Consider the following 22,033-nt stretch of genomic DNA (forward strand, 5'->3'; position numbering starts at 1 on the left):
ATCACAAATGTTGTGTCTTCAGATGGAGTATTTTTTCCCCAAAAAGCCTTAGGTAAATTCTTCCTTCCATACAATAATGCACTACACATAAAATCTCTTTCAGAGATCTTTATTTAAGGACCAATGAGATGGCTGGGGGTGGGGATGGGGTGGGGGTGGGGGATGGGAGTGGGACTTGCTACCCAAGTCTGACAACCTGAGTGTGACCCCCTGACCCTATGGTGGAAGGAGAAGACATTAGGACCCTCAGGCCATTTGCCATTTCACGGCAGACATTTTGCCGAGGTCTTTCAGGATGTTTGATTGGAACATGACGAATTTAGGCCAGCAATTTTGGTTGCCAAGGGGATATTAGGGGCAGATCAACATCTAACTTGAGGCCCAATTGTTTGAGAGAGAAAAAAAAAAGTTGTGGGGTTTTTTTGTTGTTGTTTTTTTTTTTTTAAAGCAAGCCAAGATTGTCTTTGGGAACAGAAGGGCTATTGCCCATGTTTGTAGGTCTAAACATGGGCCAAGGCCAGTTTCCTGCTCTGGAATGTCCTCCAGAGAGAGAAGTTTCACTGGAATGAAATCCCCAAGAGTCTCCAGAAAGAATAAAAGACTCGTGAAACAGAGTCTAATTCCCAGGACACTGCTGCAAACAAATGGGCCCTCACCCACTTGCTCGCTGAGCGGGGAACCGGCTGCTGTTGGGTGTAGCTCAGAAATAGCAACAGACAGCCTCGTGGGTACTGGAGGTCCCATCGGAGGGTAAGAGCGAGAAAGCTCACCAATTCTGCCAACACGGACTCCTGACTAAAACCTCCGTTCTACTCACATATCAAGGAGGCTGCTGGGAACTGTGGCCCCAGACTAGGTGGAGTCTCCAGCTACGGGGACCTGCGCGCTGTTCAGAATTAAGGATAGAACGGTGCTTGTAAGGCAAAGAAAGCTGAGAGGCTAGAAAGAGGGGATAGGGGCCCAATATGTAAAAATATGTAAGGATTGTCTGGAAGGAGAAACAACAAGAGATTTCAGATGACTTCAAACAGCCGAGGCGGGCATTATTTAATGCCAAAGAGGTGGCTTCTCACGCTCTGACCACACCCTGGGCAGACACAGGAGGCAGGGCCCAGTCACTCCGCGACCAGAGTTCAAGAGAATTCAGATTATAGTGGGGGTGGGGGGTGGAGCTAATAATGAGGAAGTGGAAGGGGGTTCCTTAGGGACGGAATGGAGAGTTAGCCAGTTCCCTTAGACAAGCTGGTTTTGAACCGCACAGCCTGCTGTCTGCTTTTGCTGCCTCTGTGTATCTGGGATTCGGGGCGCCTGCTATTCTTCGTCTATCTACTCACATCTGGCTTCCCCGAACTTTGAATTCCGTTTCAGCGCCTTGGCTTTTTGGGAGAGGACAAAGGGGTTCCTTTGCTTTCCTTTTTCCGAGTCCTAAAAATCGTCCAGCATTGACAACTCGCCATCTACTGTACTGGGGGGAAAGAAAGCTTTTTCATTTACTAAAAGCTTGAATTAAAGTGGGCACTTCCTGGCCTGCAAACAAAATTACCTCAGTGGCTGGCTTAGAAATTTCCAGCTAAGGAAGCAGCTCGGTGAGAGAGTATGGCCACAAAGCCCTTTAGTTCTACCCCCGGGGACAAAAAGGAGAGAAAAGGTTCGATATGAACGGCCCAATACTACGCTCCTGCAGGGTGAGGACTTGTGAGGGCCTTAGACTAGGAGACATGAAGTCCAGTTCTCTTCCCGGTCCGCTCTGTCCCAGGGTGCAGATGGCGTTACATACACTCGCTGTGGCAGGTGTTAAGCAAGGCAGGAAGCTTGAACTATTAAAGAAACGCAAAGGAAGTTTGCAATGACTGTTGCTGGTCACGCCCCTCACAGAATTCAGATTCCGTTCATTAAAATCAGGACAATAATTCCTTGTTAATTACTTTATGTTGCTGTGGGGACCTCAAGGCCAAACAAAGCTCTCAGAAAAGTATAAAGAGCAATTCAGAGTAGGGCTGTTGGCTAGCAACGTCACACATAATCTGCACTTTTGGAAGCTTTTTCCTTCTTGGCTGGGAAGGCAGGAAAGCAGCAAGCAGGCAAGGAGCACTGCATCTCACTGGTACCTGCTCGGAAGAAGAAGAAAAGAAAGCCAGATCGACCTGAAGCAAAGGAGAATCTCTAGCAATCTCCAAAGGTGATACCAGGGGTCGTGGTGTCCCGAGCTCACTCTGCCAGCGCTGGGTACCTGATCCTTGGGCATCCCCTCAGCCCTACAATCCCAAGGCTGTCCGTGCCCGCCGGGCCGGCTCGCGGGCGTCCCCTGGCGGCACCACCGAACACTGCCGCTCGCAGCGGGAGGGGCGGAGCGGGGGGAGGCTCTCGGGGTTGGGGCGGAGTCTTTTTGCGCGGATTGATGATGTCATCAAAGCGCCTGGCCCGGAAGGAAGTAGCGTGCTGAGGGGTGTGGCGGTTTCTGCGGTTGCACTTTAGGGGCTTCAGACGTGTACGGAGCGCCTGGAGGGACAACCTGGTACGCGGCCCCCGCCTCTCAGTACTCGTTCGGCCTCGCTGCGGCTCGGGGTTGGATCAGACCCGCTGAGCTCTGGGGCTCTAGCCTAGACAGCCCCTCAGCCCGCCCACCCGGGAGCAGAAAGAATCCTTGTCTGTCCAGTCCCCACGGGTCCGAGCGGAAGCTCTTGGGCGATCCTGTCTCGAGGAGGAGGGCGGGGAAAGGGCACGAGGTGGCGTGGGGTAGTAAGTGAGGGCATTTGCAGAGGGGACGCTACTGCTGCCCGGTAGCTGGAGGCCACCACGGTAAAAATAAGTTAGACCTGAGAGGTGGAACTCGTTCCCTGTGCCGATTGTGCCAGTCTGTCACCGTAGTTTTTCCAGAACATTCAGTGTTCAGGAAATGAATCTCTAGTGTGATTCTGCCGCGTCTCGGCACCTGGACGGTTTGGACTTTGCACAAGTCCAGAGTCTCCCAGCCTGTGGCACTCCCAGTTTCCTGTAACCACGGGGTTTGGGGTACAAAGAATATGGAAATATGTCGTTTCCGTTTTGTTAAGAGATCTGTCCCGTTTAAGTCCAAAAGAATAGGAGGGAAAGTGGATGACAGGCAAGAGAAACTTACCTCGGAACGCAATTGCTTGCTGTCTCTCTCTCTCTCTTTTGGATCTCAAGAGAATGGTGGTTTCCCTCTCAATGGCGGGCAATTAGAAGTGGGAGGCCCTGACCAGATACACATAGCCACAGCTGCCTGCCATTTGACATCCTCTGTAATTTGGGCCAACACACTGCAGCTGCCTCTATTCCTTTACTAGATTAACTTGTCTCCGGTAACAACACAATGAGAACGCGAAGAGAAGGCTGTGCTTTGAACCCTGCCCACTTGGCACCGAGTCTCCCTTAGGTATAACAGTATCTGGAGCTGGTGCCTCTTGGCTTCAGTGGGAATTATGCTCCCACAGTTAAGGACCAGAACCTTGACTGAGAACAAGGATGGAAAGAGATGCAGATGTGGCTAGCACTGTGTCTCTGGTACAAACAGGCTGCCCATGAATCACTTTTCCGGAGCCACAGCTTGGGTGATCTGCCCTGAGCGGTGCAGCTTCTCTCCTGTATGTCAGACCACACATTGTCCCTTGTCTCTAGGATACAGGTTCACTGATGGCTCAGCTGGGAGCAATTGTGGCTGTGGCTTCCAGTTTCTTTTGCGCATCTCTCTTCTCAGCTGTCCACAAGATAGAAGAGGGGCATATCGGAGTATACTACAGGTAAGGCAGAGCCGGTGGCCCACTTCCCTTGTCACTGGCCAGCAGATCCTGGCCAATGTGTTTTATTAAATAGGGGAATCTTTTTCAGGTGAGGCTTCTAAGTCTGTGGCCATGGGTAAGTGTGTGTGTGTGTGTGTGTGTGTGTGTGTGTGTGTGTGTGTGTGTGTAGACTTAAAATTGTCTTTAGTATTTTAAGGTGCTGGTGATATATATATTTATGGGTTTAAAGACAAAATCTCAAGGAATCGGTGCACTTTCCAGATCATCTCCGAGAAGAGTTCTCTCTCCAATCCCTTGAAGACCCTTGTCTCCACACTGCAAGGCTCCCTCTCCAAAAGTTGCCAGAGGCCCGGTTCTTAGAGGCAACTTGAGAAGTGTACTCTGCTAAAACTTGAGAGACTGTTTTTAAAGTGAATGTCTCAAGGAAGTTTAAAGGCTCTGCAGGCTGATCCGTGTCAATCAAAGCAGCTTTAGGAAAATGACTCTTTAAATGATCTCGAGTCACTTTCTTTCTAGTGGCTTCTGTGACTGAGGTTTTCGTTTTAGGTTTTAGAAGGGAGGGTGGCTCGACTGGTTGGTTGGTTTGTGGTGCTGAGGATTAAACTCAGAGGCTACTGCATGCTGGATAATTGCCCTACTACTGAACTGTACCTCCAGCACTTGCTGTCTTTGTGGCTCTACTGCCCCTTTTGAGACAGAGTCTCGCTGTGTAGCTCTGGCTTGCATGGAATGCTCTGTGTAGGCCAGACTGACTTGAACTCACAGAGATCCACCTGACTCCTCACCTGACTCTGCTTCCCCAGTGCTAGGATTAAAGGCGTACGTTGATGTGTTTAGCTTGACCCCCTTCTTGTATACGGGTCCTATAATGCTTAGCTATGGAGTGCCAGTAGCAAGCTCTAAAATCATCATTAGAGTTTAGCTTAGTGGAAGAGCTTCTGACTAACATACTCAAGTCCCTGAATTAAAAAAAAAATGCATTCAGGGAGGCAGAGGCAGGTGGATCGCTATGAGTTCAAGGCCAGCCTGGTCTACAAAGCAAGTGCAGGACAGCCAAGGCTGGAGAAACCCTGTCTCAAGGGGAAAAAATTAAATAAAAAGAGAGATGTGCACTTTATTGCGTTTCCACTCCTCTTTAGTAATTTGTCTTTACCATCTGCTTTCATGTTCCCCAGAAGCTTTTAATTTTGCCATTCACAGGCAACTTGATTGGAAATATGTGAAAATACATATTATATATTTAATATGTGTTGAAGTGACTTTATCCTTGTATCAAGTATGATGGCTCAACGTGTGTAATTCCACCACTTGGGGGAAGGCCGAAGCAAATTTACTGTAAGTTTTAGGCCAGCCTGGGCTACTAAGTTAATCAGAGCTATGTAGCAAGATCTGCCTCAATAATGGTGAGACCTCATATGTGTGTCCCCAGGGTCTTCCAGGACACGGTCAGGTAAAGGCAAGTGATTCGCCCTTCTGCTCTCAGTTGTACTAGAACTTTGGTTCAGAACCTTCAGCCTTCCATCTGTTAACTAAATTCCACTTGCCTCCTCTACCATGGAGTCTGTCACTTCCTACTGAAATATATGTAAGGAGCAGGTGTAGCTCATTTTGGTAGCGTGCTTTACTAGATAGAATGTGTGATGCTCTGGGTTCAGCCCTAGCACTGCCCCCCCCCCAGTGTTGTTTTAATCTCCTGTGTCACTGTGCTCCAACAGTCCTGCTGCTCCTAGAAGCTGGTTAGGGCTCTGGTGATGACCACAGGCCCAACAGCTGTGACAGCCTTGTCTCTGATGTTGTGTGTAACTAGGAACTCTGCTCTGTGTGTACTTAGTCTGTGTGTTTACTCCTTGATAGGAAAAGTGCGACTAATGGTTTGAGGGTTCCTAGAATGTTCAAGTTGAGACAGAAAGGAGAAAGGGAAGACATGTCATTGACATGTGTCACCCTACATTAAGTTTTTACAGGAGTAGAGAGATGGTTATGCTTGGCCCATAAGTCTTGATCTAAGGCAGTGGCTCTCAACCTTCCTAAAGTTTCGACCCTTTAATAATACAGTTCCTCATGTGTGGTGACCCCCCACACCAACCATAAAATTATGTCTGTTGCTTCTTCATATCTGTAATCTTGATGCATTTGTGAGTTGTAATGTAAGCATCTGTGTTTTCTGATGATCTTATGCAACTCCCTGTGAAAGGGTTTATTGATCCCTTAGGGGTTGTGACCCACAGGTTGAGACCCACTGACCTAAGGGATCTCTCTTGGGTACTGAACCTGCCTTTCTCCCTCCTCTGCAGAGGTGGCGCCCTGCTGACCTCCACCAGTGGCCCCGGCTTCCATCTCATGCTCCCATTCATCACATCCTATAAGTCTGTACAGGTATAAGTGGCTCGTGTGGTGTGCTGGGCTCATTAACAAAGTTGGGTTGTTGACTATACACAGTTTGAAATTAACTGTTAGAGGAATAAAACGCCTTTTCAGAGATTGGCTTAAGGTGCGCTCTCTCTCTCTAACACACACACTCACTCAGAGAAAGAGACAGAGTCTGAGACTCTTCTAATATTACTTTATCATTGAAATAACTAAATGGAGCCATTGCTTTGCTTTGGCCTATCAGCCCCAAGTGGAAATTGCTTCCTCATCTTTGAAGTGGAGCTAAAGAATTTTTTATGAATGTTTAGAAGAAAAGTCAAATGTGTGTGTGTATTAAAATCACAGGTTACCAGGTCATATGGAAATAAAACATGGAACTTTGCTTGTGCTTGTTTGAAATTCCAAAATACAAATCACATTGCATGGGGAGGGAGACTAGTTGGGTAAGGGCAAGAGCTTCGTAAAATAGGAGTAAGATTCCTGTAGCCAACCTCCTGGCTGAGGTGGACTTAGCATCTCTAAAATATATCCAGCTAAGATGGGGCTGGAGAGATGGCTTAGCAGTTAAGAGTACTGGCTGCTCTTCCAGAGGACCCAGATTCAATTCCCAGCACGCACATGACAGCTCAGAGCTCACAAATGTCTAGAACTCCTATTCTAGAAGATCTGATTCCCTCATGCAGGCAGAACACCAATGTAAATCAAATAAAAGTAAATAAATAAGTTTCTAAAGTATATCAACTAAGAAAACGCAGACTTCAAGAATAACTTAAACCAAGCACAGTGTCGCAGGCCTGTAATCCCAGCACTCTGAGAGGCAGAGAGAGGTGGATCTCTGTGAGTTCGAGGCCAGCCTGGTCTACAAAGTGAGTCCAGGACAGCCAAGGCTACACAGAGAAACCCTGTTTCGAAAAACCAGAGAGAACCTTTTCAGCCAACTTAATGGACTGGGGGCTGTCACACAAAGATAGAGGCTGGCATACACTGGCTGTGAGCTCAGTTCCCGGGCCAGACAAGAGGAAAGGAGGTTGACCAGCAGGCTGCCCATCTTCCCTTGTGCGCGCCCTCCCTTTGCCTTGCAGTGCGGAAGTCCCAGTGCTTTGGGTACGTTTTCTTACAAGTCTCGCCGTCGTGCCGAGCAGGCACTCTGTTCTGAGACAGCTCAGAAGAGCATCTGCTGCTTCAGCAGTGAAGTGCATGCTCCAGGCCCCAGACTCAGTTGCTTTCCGTGTGATCCGTGCTTCACGTATGGTGACACAGAGTAGGCACTTTTGCTTGGTTTCAAGGCGCAGCCTTTAAAGGGGGTTAGTCATGTTTAGCAAGAGCGAAGCACAGTCCAAACAAGCAACCAGTTCCAAAGACAAAGGCTTCGGGGATTCCAAATAGTAGTAGGTTGGCTCTTTGCCAGGGTCCATTTTCCATAATTTGATGTTTCCTCTGTCTCCAGACGACTCTCCAAACAGATGAAGTAAAGAACGTACCATGTGGGACCAGGTAAGGTACCCTGAGTAGAGCTGGTGAGCCCCAGCCAGTACGAGGAGAGCCTGGCCGCCCGCCCATGGCTGCAGGGAAGGCTCCTGTGAGGGAAGGCAGCACACGCCGAAGTGATAGTGAGGCCAGGCAGAGGAGCAGGCTTCCCGGCACCCGGTGCACTCTGACCCTGGCCATCCCCTTCATCCCTTCCCTTTTAGTCATGTGCTTTGGTCAAAAGATAGGGACTACGCTTTCCTGAGGCTTCAACGGTCTTGCTGTGTCCTTGGGGAGGTTAGAAGCTCTGCAGGGCTCGGGCGTGAGCTGCCTCACATTCCATGAACACTGCGCTCCGGCTCTTGCAGTCACATGTCTTAAGCCAGCTCCTTAGGGGAGGCCACCAGGTCCCAGGACGCACTGGTAACCTCTTTGTCACTTCTCCCTCCAACAGTGGTGGTGTGATGATCTACTTCGACAGAATTGAAGTGGTGAACTTCCTGGTCCCAAATGCAGGTACGTCTTCCAGCTTGTCCCTACACGCATGCGCACTCCATTTGGGCACCAAAAGCCCTGAGTGCCGCCGCTGAGAAAGTTCTGAGAAGCGCGGCGCCGTGGCTTTTTCTTCTTACGCCAAGCTCCCCTTGCCCACAGTGTATGACATAGTGAAGAACTATACGGCCGACTACGACAAGGCCCTCATCTTCAACAAGATCCACCATGAGCTTAACCAGTTCTGCAGCGTTCACACCCTCCAGGAAGTCTACATCGAGCTGTTCGGTGAGAATGCGGTCAGGTTGTGGCTGCCATCTCTCAGCCCTTCTTTTTTTAAACAAAATTACTAGATTTAAATTGCCTACCTTTTGGTGACAAGACCTCATTGTGTAGCCTAGGCTAACCCTAGGTTCTCCTGCTGCAGCTTCCCAGGTGCTGGGTTTAGGCATGCCCTTCCGTGCCCAGCTTTCCTTGCTTCCCTTCTGGAACCCTGACATAGGCATTCTATCTCTCTTGGGCCTGCCTTCTCCCAACGACGCCAGTTGAGAAAGACGAATGTTTCAAATTGGTTTTTGTTTAAGCTTAGGCCCCCTGAAAGGTATAGTTGATGTTTTAAACTGTGAAGGGGTTTTATTTTGAAGGCCAGTGACTGCTGCAGGCTCTTACCTTAGCTCTCTAGCTTGGTGTGTACACGGTGTTGGAAAGACTAGTCAGCAAGCCAGCGTTTTGCTGGTGCTTTCCCCACATTCTCCTCTCCTCACCTAGACATCTAACAGCTCCATTTGTGCCTTTCTCAATTCCAGATCAAATTGATGAAAACCTCAAATTGGCTTTGCAACAGGACTTGACCTCCATGGCCCCTGGGCTTGTTATCCAAGTAAGCATGGCCTCAATGGAAAGTACACTGCATGCTGTCTCTCACGGGGTGCTCTTTTAGCACAGGGACACTTAGAGCCACTTGCATCTTATGTCCCTGACCCTTTTCATTTTCCCATCAGTTGTTGTTTGTGCCCTTATCCAGGCTGTACGAGTCACAAAGCCCAATATACCTGAGGCAATCCGCAGGAACTATGAGTTGATGTGAGTATGCCCTGTGCCTAAGCTGGCCCCCGTGAGCTCCCCCTCTACCCATCCCAGAGCTACAGGCTCGGATTTTTTTTCTCCCTTCACTTAGCATTTGTTAGTCTGTTGGACTATAAGGTTGGGCAGACATGTCAGCACTCAGGACCACAGAGAAGCCCTAGAGAGCAGTGATGCTCTTAAAAGTGAGAGGATTGTAGCCATGGGTGATAACAGGGACACACAAGGTTGCTGGTGGGTCTATGTTATTAAAGTGGTTTGTTTTTCTGCTTTATTTTGCTCTGAGAGAGGTTCTTGTTAAGTGTGCAGGCGAGCCCCAAGCTCCTGTGCTTAAGCTATCCTCCTTCCTCAGCTTCCTGGGTAGCTGGGGCTACAGGCGTACACCCAGGCACTATGTTTTATTTCTCACAAAGGAAAGCCATATGGTGTATGCAACAGATCAGTAAAGGCTGAGCCACTGACCAGCCTTGCGTGGGAGAACAAAGATGCCCGAAGGTGCTTCTGCTCAGCCAGAGCTGGGTTTCCACGGGGAGAACTGAACTTCCTGGCCTTCAGCACAGCCTCACAGCTCCATGTTTTCCCTTCTAGGGAGAGTGAGAAGACAAAGCTTCTTATTGCAGCCCAGAAACAGAAGGTGGTGGAAAAGGAGGCGGAAACAGAGAGGAAGAAGGCTCTCATTGGTCTGCACATGTTTCTCTAACCCTCTCTCAGGGAGGAAGGTTGGGGAGGTGGGAAGACGTAAGGAAGGGCATGCAGGGCATGGTAAACTCCAAAACGCTTCCTGTGTGTGGGGTGGCATTCATATCCCCAGGAGCCACATGGAAATTGTCAGATTGTAGGCACACGCAGTGAGTCATGAGGTCTTGTATTTCTGAAGTAGAAGGAGCCCTTTTCTTAACAGGAATGACTACCATTTCCTGAGAAGATCATGTGTGAAGTGACTCAGTTGTCATAGCACCAGAGGGAAGTTCTGTCACTGCTTGGACTTTCTGTTCGTTTGGTTTCTTAAATATTATTTATTACTCTGAGAGAGAGAGAGAGAGAGAGAGAGAGAGGGAGAGAGGGAGAGGGAGAGGGAGAGCGCACTATGCCTCTAAGTAGGAATTCATGTGCCATGGCACAGTTGTGGAGGTCAAGGAACAACTTGAGGATGGCTGGCTCGTCCCACTGTGTACTGAGGTTGCCAGACTTGCCTGGCAAGCCCTTGTACCCACCCAGCCATCTTGAGGTGATAGCTCTGTTTCTCTGAACTCAGATTTGTAAACATATCCAAAGCCATGTAGCAAGTAAGAGGAAGGCCTGGAGCTCTGGTCAACCCAAACTGTTTCCTAAGTGAAGTGTCAGGGAGAACTTACTCTTTAAAAGGTTGATTTGGGAGGGAAGTTAGGTTGTGCCCCTGACTGCCCGGAAGCATGCTTCTCTCCCTGGGTCGGCTCCTTCGGCTGCTATTTCATACTGATGCTGTGCGCCTGTGCTCACTGGGACGTTCATCTCTGCTCAGGTGTGCTGATTGGAGCTGCCCTCTGTGGACTTGGCTCTATCTGAGCAAACCCATTCAGGTATTAGGGCACTGAGATCAGGGGAAAGGTTGAGTCAATCCAGGCCTCTTGTGTTTACATTTATTATTTGTGTGTAAGTGTATGGGCACATGCATGCCATGGTGCTTCTTTGGCGCTAGCAGACAACCCGTGGGAATCAGTTCTCTCCTTGCACCATGTGGGTCCTGGGACTGAACTTGCATCATCAGGCTTGGCAGCTCGCACCTTGACCCACTGAGCCGTCTCCCCACGCTAGCCAAGCTCTAAATCCTATCTCAATTTCGTTTATGCAGAGGCAGAAAAAGTGGCTCAGGTTGCAGAAATTACCTACGGACAGAAGGTAATGGAAAAGGAGACAGAGAAGAAGATTTCAGAAATTGAAGGTGAGTAGACATTATGTCGTGCCTGAAGAGCACGGGCGACTGGGTCACTTCTGTGCCCTTTCGTCTCTGCTCAGGGTGTTATGATGTCTCTGAAGTACTAGCTCTTCTCTGCCTAGACTTGGGTTTAGAGCTTTCAGCCAGCATTGCACAGCAAGCAGATCTCACGGAACATTCACTCAGCAGGCGTTGGCTGTGTTGATTATGCCCTGGGCATTTTGTTAGGACTAGAAAAGAGAAAGCAAGGGCTGATGAAGTGGCTCGGTGGGTGGAAGTGCTCCAAACCTGAGGACCTGAGTTGATAGGCCACAGCCCTCAGGGAGGAAAGAGAACCAACTCCTGAAAGTTGTCATCTGACCTCTATGCACTCACCGTGGCATGCTTGCGTGTGCACACACACAAATAAATGTTTGTAAGTAAATAAATGGGGCTGGGAGCAAGGCTGTCAGTCCAGGCATGGTAACATATTCCTATAGTCTCAGTACTTGGGATAAAGGCAGAAGTGGGTGGTGATTCAGGACATCCTGGGCTTCAGAGCAAGACCCTGTCTCAAAAAAAAAAAAAAAAAAAAAAAAGGAAAGGGAAAGAAAGAGACACAACAAGCCCTGCTGATCTGGAGCTCAGTCTAGCAGCTATTTCTGAGCACTGGGTATTAACTCCCACACTGGACCCAAACCACAGCTCTCCCCGCCTTTGCTACCTCTTCTTCAAAAGTCCCCCAGAGCCAGGTGCGTTGGTACACACCTGTGACCCATAGCAAGCACCTCTTAGAGGAGGAGGACTCAGTTGCTTGCATTGTTTTCGTCTCAGAGTTTGCTCTCCAGGTCCATGCAGACACTAAGTTGTTCTTGATGAGGACCCTTCAGCACCAGCAGCTCCGGAGCAGCTCTGCTCACCTCCGCTTCCCTCCCCAGCCCTCACTTCCCACCACCCTACCCTCTCTTGCTTCATGCAGTTCCTTCTGTCAAGTGGGTTCCAGGACAAAGGTGCATCCTCATGGAAGCTTCAGGCCAGTGTTCTGTGTAATTATACACTCACTGTGGAGCCTGCAGGCTCTGTAGGACCCACTCATGAGCTGATTAGAATGTCACCGATCCGTGAGCCTCACCAGGGAAACGGTGCTTTCGTTTCCTGAAAGTACTTGCCATGGGCTGAGGCACAGCAGCTGAGAGAGTGCATTGCTCTTGGAGAGGAACTGAGTCAGTTCCCAGTGCCCACAGATCACACCCACCTATAAATCTGTCTCCGGAAGGATTTGACACCCCTTGGTTCCATGGGCATCTGCACTTGTATGCACATAATCACACACAGATACACATAATTAAAAATGAATCTTTTGTAAAATGGGTCATGCTGGGGTGACACCTGCAATCCCGCTACTTAGGAGGTAGGTGGAGCAGGAGGATTTAGTGTTCTAAGCCAGCCTGGGTCACACAGAAAAACTGTCTCAAAACACCAGCAACAGGCCCAGCAGTGAGAGCACGTGCTGCCAAGCCTCACAACCTGAGTTCAATCATGGCAGCTGGAGAGAAGTGATTTCCCCAGGTTGTCTTCTGACCGCCACACACATGCCATGGTATGCATGCCCCACCCCCACTCCACCAAGTAAACAAATGTAATCATTTTAATTTTTCGAAGGGGGACAAGGAACAGCAATAGCCACACAACAGCACCCCCAAAGAGTGACCTTTGTCCCTGAGTATTTTGTTACAAATGTGACTGGGATGAGGCTGGCGCTTTCCCTAGGCATGGGGCTCAATGTTGAGCTGCACCATCGCTGCGCAGGGAGGTCTGAATCCAGTGTTCCTCTGGACCAGCATACATAAATCAGAACCAGCCAGCCTAGCCAGTGTCAGAAACTCTGAGAAAATGAAGTGGCAAAGGGACCTGAGCTGCTTTACATGGAGGTATTCAGTATTGAGACAGACATGTGACAGGCACGGCAGTGTCTGCAATGCAGCACTGAAAAGGCTGAGTCAGAGGATGCCATAGTAGGTCCTCCTTTTTGTCTTAAACTGGACCTCTTGCTACTCAGGCCTAAGATCTTAGGTGACTTTCTTTTAGAGAAGTGGCTTCTCTGTGCTATCAGGAAGACCACATAGCCCAGGGCTAGCCTCAGCACAAGGAAGACCACATAGCCCAGGGCTAGCCTCAGCACAAGGAAGACCACATAGCCCAGGGCTAGCCTGAGCACAAGGAAGACCACATAGCCCAGGGCTAGCCTGAGCACAAGGAAGACCACATAGCCCAGGGCTAGCCTGAGCACAAGGAAGACCACATAGCCCAGGGCTAGCCTGAGCACAAGGAAGACCACATAGCCCAGGGCTAGCCTGAGCACAAGGTGAGACCATTTCAAAAACAACACACACACAAAGCCATCTCTCCAAGGTCATGGAGACCCAAAAATGCCTTTGTTGGTTTTGGGCTTTCTGCAGTACCAGGAATGGAACCTGGGGCTTTGTGTATGCTAGGCAAATGCTTACCGCTGAGCTATAATTGCCAGTCCTGGGGCGGAGCACAGGCTTCTGGGCCTTCCCATGGTTTTTGTACTTGATCTAGCTTCCTGCACCCTTCTCCCCTTAGATGCTGCATTCCTGGCCCGGGAGAAGGCGAAGGCCGATGCTGAGTGCTACACTGCTCTGAAGATAGCAGAAGCAAATAAGGTAAAGGCCTGACCACCAGACCGAGGGTGTGTTTGCCTCACTGCCTCCTACCCAGAGCCCTCTCGGCAGAACTGAGGATCCCTGCGCTGTGTGAGGCAGACACTTCTCTTAGCTGGCAAGCCTCAGGAGAAGTTTCATTCCTATGTTAAACACCAGACTCTTGAAACTGTTGCTACCCTGTCATAGAACCCCAGATTACTTCCTCTCAGAGAAGTGGTTTCTGGGTAGCAGGAAGGCTGTGAAAAGTAGAAGGAGCATATCCGCTTGACAGAGACCCTCTCCAGATGAAAGTTAAAAGGGTGCCACCAAATTGTCCCTGTCATCCCTCCTAAGCTCTCTGCACTTTTATGTCACAGCTCAAACTGACTCCAGAATATCTGCAGCTGATGAAGTACAAGGCCATTGCTTCCAACAGCAAGATCTACTTTGGCAAAGACATCCCCAACATGTTTATGGACTCTGCAGGTGGTCTGCGCAAGCAGTTTGAGGGGCTGACTGACAAGCTGGGCTTCAGCTTAGAAGATGAGCCCCTAGAGGCAACCACGAAGGATAATTGAAAAAAAAAATGTATACAACCTCTGATTGTACCGCTTAGAGAGAGCTTTATTTTTTAGGATGAAGCGAATGCTCCTCCTTCCCACACTACCTTCTGTGACTCTTCCAGAGACTGTGGTGAACAAGGGAGCAATGGACATAAATCTACCCCCTTCTGGGAAGGGAGAGCACATGGAGAATTGTTTTTGGTTTTATTTTTAATCCAGGTAAGTGGGTTATATGACTTCTGATAAGGTGTGTACAGCACAGATTTGACCTCTAACCTGCAGGCACCAACATTGTCCCTTTGAAGCTGGCTTAACTATAGCTACTGTCAACACCAAAGTGGGAGACACGTGGCTGCTGCCTCTCTGTGATTTTATTCCTTTCAAGGAAGAATGCATTCCACACTTCTCTCCCTTGGCGAGGTCTGTGTGTGGGGCTCCAACATAGGGGGCATCTGCTATGGAACATCAGCTGCCGAGAGCATTGGCCTGCCGGGCTGTCTGTGAGTGCGTTATTCTAGAGTTAAGCTGTGTTGAGCCCTCCTTAGGAAAAACCTGGTGCTAGGTTTTGCAAGATTTTCTACATCCTATACCCGAACTCTAGTGTTTTCTGACTACATCTCACCGCAGCAGGTCTCAGTCACCACCACACACACCTTTTCAAATCCACCTGACCTATGATTTGATTTCTTCTGGGATAATCTATCCATTAGTTTCCTCAGCATTAAGCTGGGAGCTGATGACGTAGGCTCCTTATACCTATTAGCACTGTAGTACTAGTTGGCTAATTATGCGTGTACTTTTGAAACCAAATGTCTTTATCATTACGGAGATTCTTCATTGAAGAACGCTTGACACATAGAAGGAGAAAGGGCAGCCAGTAGACATCCAAGTAGTAGTGCCTATGGCCTGTGCTGGGGCTTGTCTGACATGCTGATGAGGGAGCTTTTAGATCCAGAGAGCAGGCTGGGAGTCAACTCTGAGCAGCTACATGGATGTAAGTCAGAGTTCGTGCCCGTGCCCCATGGGCTGCGTTGAATCTCCACGGTTTGTTTTTCATTGCTGGTTAGGAAAGCAGTGAGTCACCCTAGGAGATTTAGAATGAAAAGGACAAATGAGAAGGGAAGGTCTTAGATCCTGAAATTAGGCTGGGGGCAGGGCTCCACCGCGGCCCGTGAGTGCTGCACAGAGTGCCTCTGTGGAGGGCAGCTGTGCAGTTAGTTCACAGACATGGCAGTACCCTGTGTAACCATGACCAGCTCCAGCTTAGGACTTGACTGCGGCCCAACCCCACCCTCCCCCACACCAAGTACCTACTGGTACCTTTTAGGTGACTGCCATAAATGATATATTCTGGCATCAATCCCCACCTCATTTTTGGTTCTGTAAGTCAGGCCAGCTTGCTTCTAAGTGGCGCCAGGATTGCTGGGTTTTTAGGTAGCATTTGGCCTGCCTAGAAGGAGGCAAAGTTGGTTCTGCTTACTTTAGATGTTGCCCTTGTCTCTTCTAACTCCTCACGCCAAGCTCTCGCATCCCACTGGTTCTGGGCACACTTTGTACAAACTGCAAAATGTTCCCAGCAAGTCAGCTTCTCATAAGTTCTTGCAAAAGTGGTCCGTCCCGTCCCGTCCAGGGCCGCCCCCCCCCCAGGCCAACTCATCTTCCTCCCATTGCTGCTGTTAGCCATTTGTTAAGTGTGACATGCTGTCCCCAGCACCCCTCTTCCACCACAGCCTCAGAAAACACTACTTCACTGGAGTCCACGCAGGAGTGAGGCTGTCTCACCAAATGTCACCCTCGCATCTTGAAAGTCTCTCTGCTTCTAACATTCTGAGAGCTCCTCCCTTGGTCACAAAGCCACGATAAAGTCCTGCTGCAACTACGTCCCCCCCCCCCCTTCTTTAAACATATAAATATAGCCATGTGTGGTGTTGCATGCCTGCAATCCCAGCACTTGGGGCAGACAGATCTCTGAGTTCAAGACCAGCCCGTTGTACAAACCAGAACAGTGAAAGCCACACAGAAAAACCCTGTCTCAAAATAACAAAAGGAAAAAAAATAATACCATAAGTGTCCCCATGTCATAAACATAAATCAGTTGTTAGTGGTGTCTGTCACAGCAGTAAAATCATGGAATTCATCTGTCTTTTTTTAGCATGGGCTACCTCGCCCATCTGTCTTTGTGATTTTTGGTTTTTGTAATACTAGAAAATTTGATCATAAAGCATTTGAATTGTAAACATATAAAATGTGATAAGCCTGCAGTTTTGTAGGCAGTGAAGTCATGGCTGCTATTTTTAAGTAGAACTTCTATCAAAGTAATTGTTTTGTAAAATTGAGGTTTTTGTAGGCTTTCCTAAGGCACAGCCACGTTGGGGGAATGTTTCTCGCTAAACTCTGCAAACACATTTTAGATCCAGTGCAGTTTTTAATCACTTTCCAATTTATTGTCAGTGTGTCTGTAAGGAAGCCAAAGCTTAATAATTTTTATATAACTGAAAAGAAATGTGGAAGAATCCGTGGGGTTTCTGAGTTGAGGGAACCACTGAATGAGGCTGAAATAAAAGTGCTCTAAAAAGAGAGGTGTTTGATAAGTGAGCTTGGGTCCGCGTGTGTCATGTGCAGGTAAGACAGGCAAGCTTACTGAGCTGCACTGCCGTACATGGGAGCTGGATACCCTGTCCCTTGTCTGTAAACCTCACTTATCTTGTTGTTTCAGTGGGATTCTAGCCACTGTTTGTTTCCTTATAAAAGCTGAATTGGGCAGTGTTGGGTTTGTACTTCCATTCCTTTACTTCTGCGTAGGCTGGTGATTGAATAGTCAAAGCAGTTTCTCAATGTGCCCCAAGGGCATTAATGAGCCTTGATAACTGAGAAATGACTCTATTATATTAATCATTCCATAAATAATACTGCTAGGTTAATTAACATGGGTTAATAGCTCCAGGAATTGTTTCAGACAACACAAAAGATCTCATGTGAATATACTTGCATCTTGGATATAATTTCCGTCTTGCTAAATAAAACATCTTTGTCTTTACTTTTCTGATTAAAGTAAAATTTCCCAATAAATACTAGGATAGGTGATAGAAGTAAACCGTCCATCTTAGGCTTTCCCTAAAATGTATCCAGGTGATATATTCTTAGCAGCATGGTGGTGCCACCTTTAGCCTCAGCACTCAAGCAGAAGCAGGAGGGTCTGTTTGAGGCCAGCCTAACCTGTGTAGTGACACCTTGTCACAAACACACAATTAACAAATTGCTGCATTTCTTTAAGAGATAAAGGCTTTCCCAGTTGACCTCAAACTCAAGTGATACCAGCTTAAGTAGGAACTCTTAGACAAGCTCTGGCAAACTGCCTAGCCTAGTGTCTCCAGGTAAACTACATACCATCCCCAATATTGCACAAAACCTACTTTTATGGAAATGTTTGCTCTTTATTGGAATTTCACATTTAACGGGGTATTTTCTTTACATCACCAGCTTGGATTTTTTTTTTTTAATGTATATAGTGTAGGGTGTTTGGCCTGCATGTGTCTGCCTACCACATTCATGCCTGGAGGCCAAAAGAGGGTAGATTGCCCAGACTGGAGTTAATGGGCAGTTGTAAGCTGCCATGTGCCTGCTGGGAATCAAACAGGGTCCTCCTGAAGCAGCCAGTGTTCTTAACCTCTGAACTCCAGCTCCCCACACCCTTAGTATTTTTATTATTGTTTCTTTACGTCAAACTGTTTTGTTTCTTTTTGAAAATGATTCACAATTTGATCATACTGCCACACACATTGTCACTTAATCTCTTGCACGTCCACCAAACCTTTTCACCCCAACAAGTTTCCATCCTGCTGCTGCTGCTGCTGCTGCTGCTGCTGTTAGAGAAGGAAGCTGATATGAGCCTGAGTGGTGAGTTACTTGGGCAACTTCACAGTAGCAACACCACTGAGGAGAAAGACTCCCATCCCTAAGTAACCACAACTGCCTCTGGCTCCCCAGAGACTGGTGGGGCCTCATGTGCTGCTTCCTGCTCCATGATGGAATGTTGATGAACCCAGTCTTGTACCACTGTTGCTGTGGTAACGGGGGCAAGAGCCATGACATCCCCAGGAGATGACAGTGTTCCACAGCACTCCTCCCTATCTTCTGGCTTTTACATTTTTTTCACCATCCCCCTCTTCCAAGATGTTCCTTGGTAAATATATCTTTGTTTGGTTTTAGGATAAATTTATGGGATCTGAGGGATGGTTCAGAAGGTAAAATGCTGTGCAAGCCTGATGACCTGAGCTTGAGCCTTGCAATGTTTAATTTGCTTACCTGCTTTATATTCTTCTGTTCCCTGGGCCACATTAAAATTTCTCATGCCCAAAGAAGTCATGCAGCATCTAAGAGGACCTGCACTTGGGGCTTGTGCTAGTTAGGATTTTTGTCAACTTGACACAAGCCAGGGGTCATTTGGGAAAAAGGAGCCTCAGTTGAAAAAAATGCCCCTGTGGTGGTTTGAATGAAAATGACTTCTGTTAGCCTAGAGAGATGGCTCAGAGATTAAGAGCACTGGCTTCCAGAGGTCCTGAGTTCAAACCACACGGTGGCTCATGACCATCTGTAATGGGATCTAGTGACCCCTTCTGGCCTGCAGGCACAATACTGTATACATAGTAAATAAATCTTTATTTTTTAAACTTTTTATTATTAATTTATTCAGATTACATCTCAATTGTTATCCCCTTGTCTCTTCCCGTTCCTCCCTCCCTCTTTCACCCTATTCTTGTCCCCTAGATCTGTGACAGAAGAGGACCTCTTCCCCCACCATGTGGTGACAGCCTATCAAGTTTCATCCTGGTAGCCTGCCTATTCTTTCTCTGAGTGCCACCAGGCCTCCCCACCATGAGGAAACGGTCAAATATGGGGCAACAGAGTTCATATCAGAGTCAGTCCCCACTCTCCACATAACTGTGGAGAATGTCCTTTCAATTGGCTAGATCTAAGTAGAGGTTCAATGTATTGTCCTCGGTTGGTGCAGTAGTTTGAGCAGAAACCCCTGGGTCCAGATCCGCCCATCATGATGTTCTTCTTGTAGGTTTCTAGGACCCTCTAGATCCCTCTATTTCTCCATTCTTCCATACTTCTCTCACCTAAAAATAAATCTTTAAAAAAAAGAAAATGACAAGCCAGGCAGGGTGGTACACACCTTTAATCCCAGCACTTGGGAGGCAGAGGCAGGTGGATTGCTGTGAGTTTGAGGCCAGCCTGGTCTGCAAGGCTACTCCAGGACAGCCAGGGCTAACACAGAGAGACCCTGTCTGGAAAAACAAAAACAAAACAAAAATGACTTCTGTAAGTTCCTGTCTTTGAATACCTGATCTCCAATAAGTGAAACTGTTTGAGAAGGATTAAGAATCATGGCCTTGTTGGGGGAAGTATATAACTGGTGGGAAGGCTCAGGTTTTACACCAGTCAGGCATCCCAGTATCTGTCTCAGCCTTGTGGTTGTGGATCAAGATGTGAACTCCCAGCTGTTCCTTCACTGTGCCATCATGGATGCTTTTGAAATCATAAGCTAAATTAAACACTTTCTATTGTAAATCCCCTTGGTTATGGTCACAGCAATAGAAAAGTAACTGAGACAGCCTCCAGCTAATTAACCCATGGTCAAGTATTTGAGACATTTTCTTGATTAATGATTGGTGTGCAAGGGTCTGGCTTTCTGTGGGTGGTGCCACTCCTGAGAGGTGGTCCTGAGTTGTATAAAGGAAAAAAAAAAAAAAAAGGAGCAAGCCATAAGGAGCAAGTTAGTAAGCAGTTAGTAAGCAGTGTTTATCTATGCTCTCTGCTTCAGTTCCTGCCTCCAGGTTTCTCCCCTGCTTGAGTGCTGCCCTCAGTGATGGACCATGATGGGGAAGTGTAAGCCGAATAAAATATTTCCCCTCCAAGTTGTTTTTGGTCAAGGTGTTTACTCAGAGCAATAAAAAGCAAACTAGGACAGGGCTAGAAAGATGGTGTGCTGGCTAGTTTTATGTCAGATTGGCACAGCTAGAGTCAAAGAAGAGGGAGCCTCAGTGAGAAAATGCCTCCATAAGATGGCCCTAGAGGGGCTGGAGAGATGGCTCAGAGGTTAAGAGCACTGGCTGTCCTTCCAAAGGTCCTGGGTTCAATTCCCACCAACCACTTGGTGGCTCACAGCCATCTATAGTGATATCTGGTGTCCTCTTCTGGCATGCAGGCATATAGGGTTTCTCTGTGTAGCCTTAGCTCTCCATTCTGGACTCGCTTTGTAGACCAGACTGGCCTCAAACTCACAGAGATCTGCCTGCCTCTGCCTCCCAGTGCTAGGATTAAAGGCATGCACCACCAGGCCTGGCTCAATGGGGACCATTTCTATTCAAACCTCCATGCCTCTCCAAGTTGCTTTTGGTCATGGTGTCTTATCACATCGATAGTAACCCTAAGACAGATGGTTCAGGGGATAAATATTCCCATGCAATCATAAAAATCTGAGTTTAGATCCCCAACAAACATCTATAATCCTGGAAAGACAGAACCCTAGGCTTTCTGGCCATCCAGTCTAGCCAAATTGGCAATCTCAAGCTCAGTCATACGCTCCTGACATTGATCGACATCCTCTATTCACAAGAGGGAGGGAGGGAGGGAGGGGCAGAGACAGGGACAGGCAGACAGAAGGAGGGAGAAGGGAGGGAGGGAGGGAGGAGGAGGGAGGGGGTTGCCCTATATGTGAGATATATAGGCCTCAGTCTTTTTCCATGTGTGAGTGTTTATGTGTTTATGTATGTATATATCCTTGTGCATGCTTACATGCTCAAGCGCCCTGGCATTCATGTGGAGATCAGAGGACAGTTTGTTGGGAGTCTGCTCCCTTCTTCTACCAGGAGTTGCAAGGATCAAGCTCAGACCGTCAGATTTAGTGGCAAGCACCCTGACTCCTGGGTCATCTTACCGCCTTCAGTATGTTGTTGGAAACAGCATGTCTCTTAAATTTCTTGTTCATCTCACCTTTCATGACTCCTTTTAGCCTGACCCATCAATCCTTGCCGCTAACTCACTCCTTCTAACTGTAGCTCTACAGCGAATTCTCACTACACTCACTCCGTAACAGGCTTCTAGTCCCTTTTAGTGTTCTCTAAGGACAGTAACAATAGGGCAGGAAGCATTTTCCTTGCACATATTTATTTCTAATGTCCGGGATGGCGAGACAGCACTTGTTGCTCTAGGAGGGGTTCGGATCCCAGGACAGACATGTCTGCTCACAACTCTAACTGCAGTTCCAAGGGGGTCTGATGCCCTCCTCTGACCTCTGTGGGCATTTCACGCACGCGCGCGCGCGCGCGCGCGCGCGCGCGCGCACACACACACACACACACACACACGCATGCAGGGAAAATACCCACACACATAAAAATTAAAAAGTGGGGAGCTGGGCACCAGGAATCTGTTGCCAGCACACACAGGGTGTCTCACAACCATCTAACTCCAGGCCCAGGAGATCCAAAATTCTATTTTGGCCACAGCATCACAGACATTTTTGGGGTTTTTTGTTTTGTTTTGTTTTTTTGTTTTTTGTTTTTTGTTTTTTCTCGTATTTTGAGACAAGGTTTCTCTGTTTTAGTTCTAGCTGTCCTGGAACTTGATTTGTTTTCGGGTTTGTTTTGTTTTGTTGGGTTTTTTTTTGTTGTTTTGGTTTGTTTTTTGTTTTTTGTTTTTGTTTTAAGATTTGTAATTTATACAATATTC

The 22,033-nt window shown here is 47.9% G+C and overlaps 1 protein-coding gene across 2 annotated transcripts; it reads left to right on the forward strand.

The window, feature by feature from the left end:
* The first annotated feature begins 2,408 nt into the window (after nt 1–2,408).
* ERLIN2 (ER lipid raft associated 2) lies at nt 2,409–17,057 on the forward strand. Of its 2 annotated transcripts, none has more exons than XM_084759521.1 (12): nt 2,409–2,515; nt 3,640–3,761; nt 6,056–6,137; nt 7,579–7,625; nt 8,053–8,114; nt 8,253–8,378; nt 8,897–8,970; nt 9,115–9,173; nt 9,762–9,853; nt 11,005–11,094; nt 13,675–13,754; nt 14,111–17,057. In XM_084759521.1, exons 2-12 carry the CDS (start codon nt 3,655–3,657, stop codon nt 14,309–14,311), a joined length of 1,020 nt encoding a protein of 339 aa, XP_084615647.1. In that variant the 5' UTR covers nt 2,409–2,515; nt 3,640–3,654; the 3' UTR covers nt 14,312–17,057. The 2 variants fall into 2 exon arrangements, with proteins under 2 accessions (XP_084615647.1, XP_084615648.1); XM_084759522.1 differs by lacking the exon at nt 2,409–2,515 and adding an exon at nt 2,737–2,799.
* The last annotated feature ends 4,976 nt before the right edge of the window (nt 17,058–22,033 follow it).

Source organism: Acomys minous (assembly GCF_964271855.1).
Source record: "Acomys minous genome assembly, chromosome: 15".
Classification (NCBI taxonomy): domain Eukaryota; kingdom Metazoa; phylum Chordata; class Mammalia; order Rodentia; family Muridae; genus Acomys; species Acomys minous.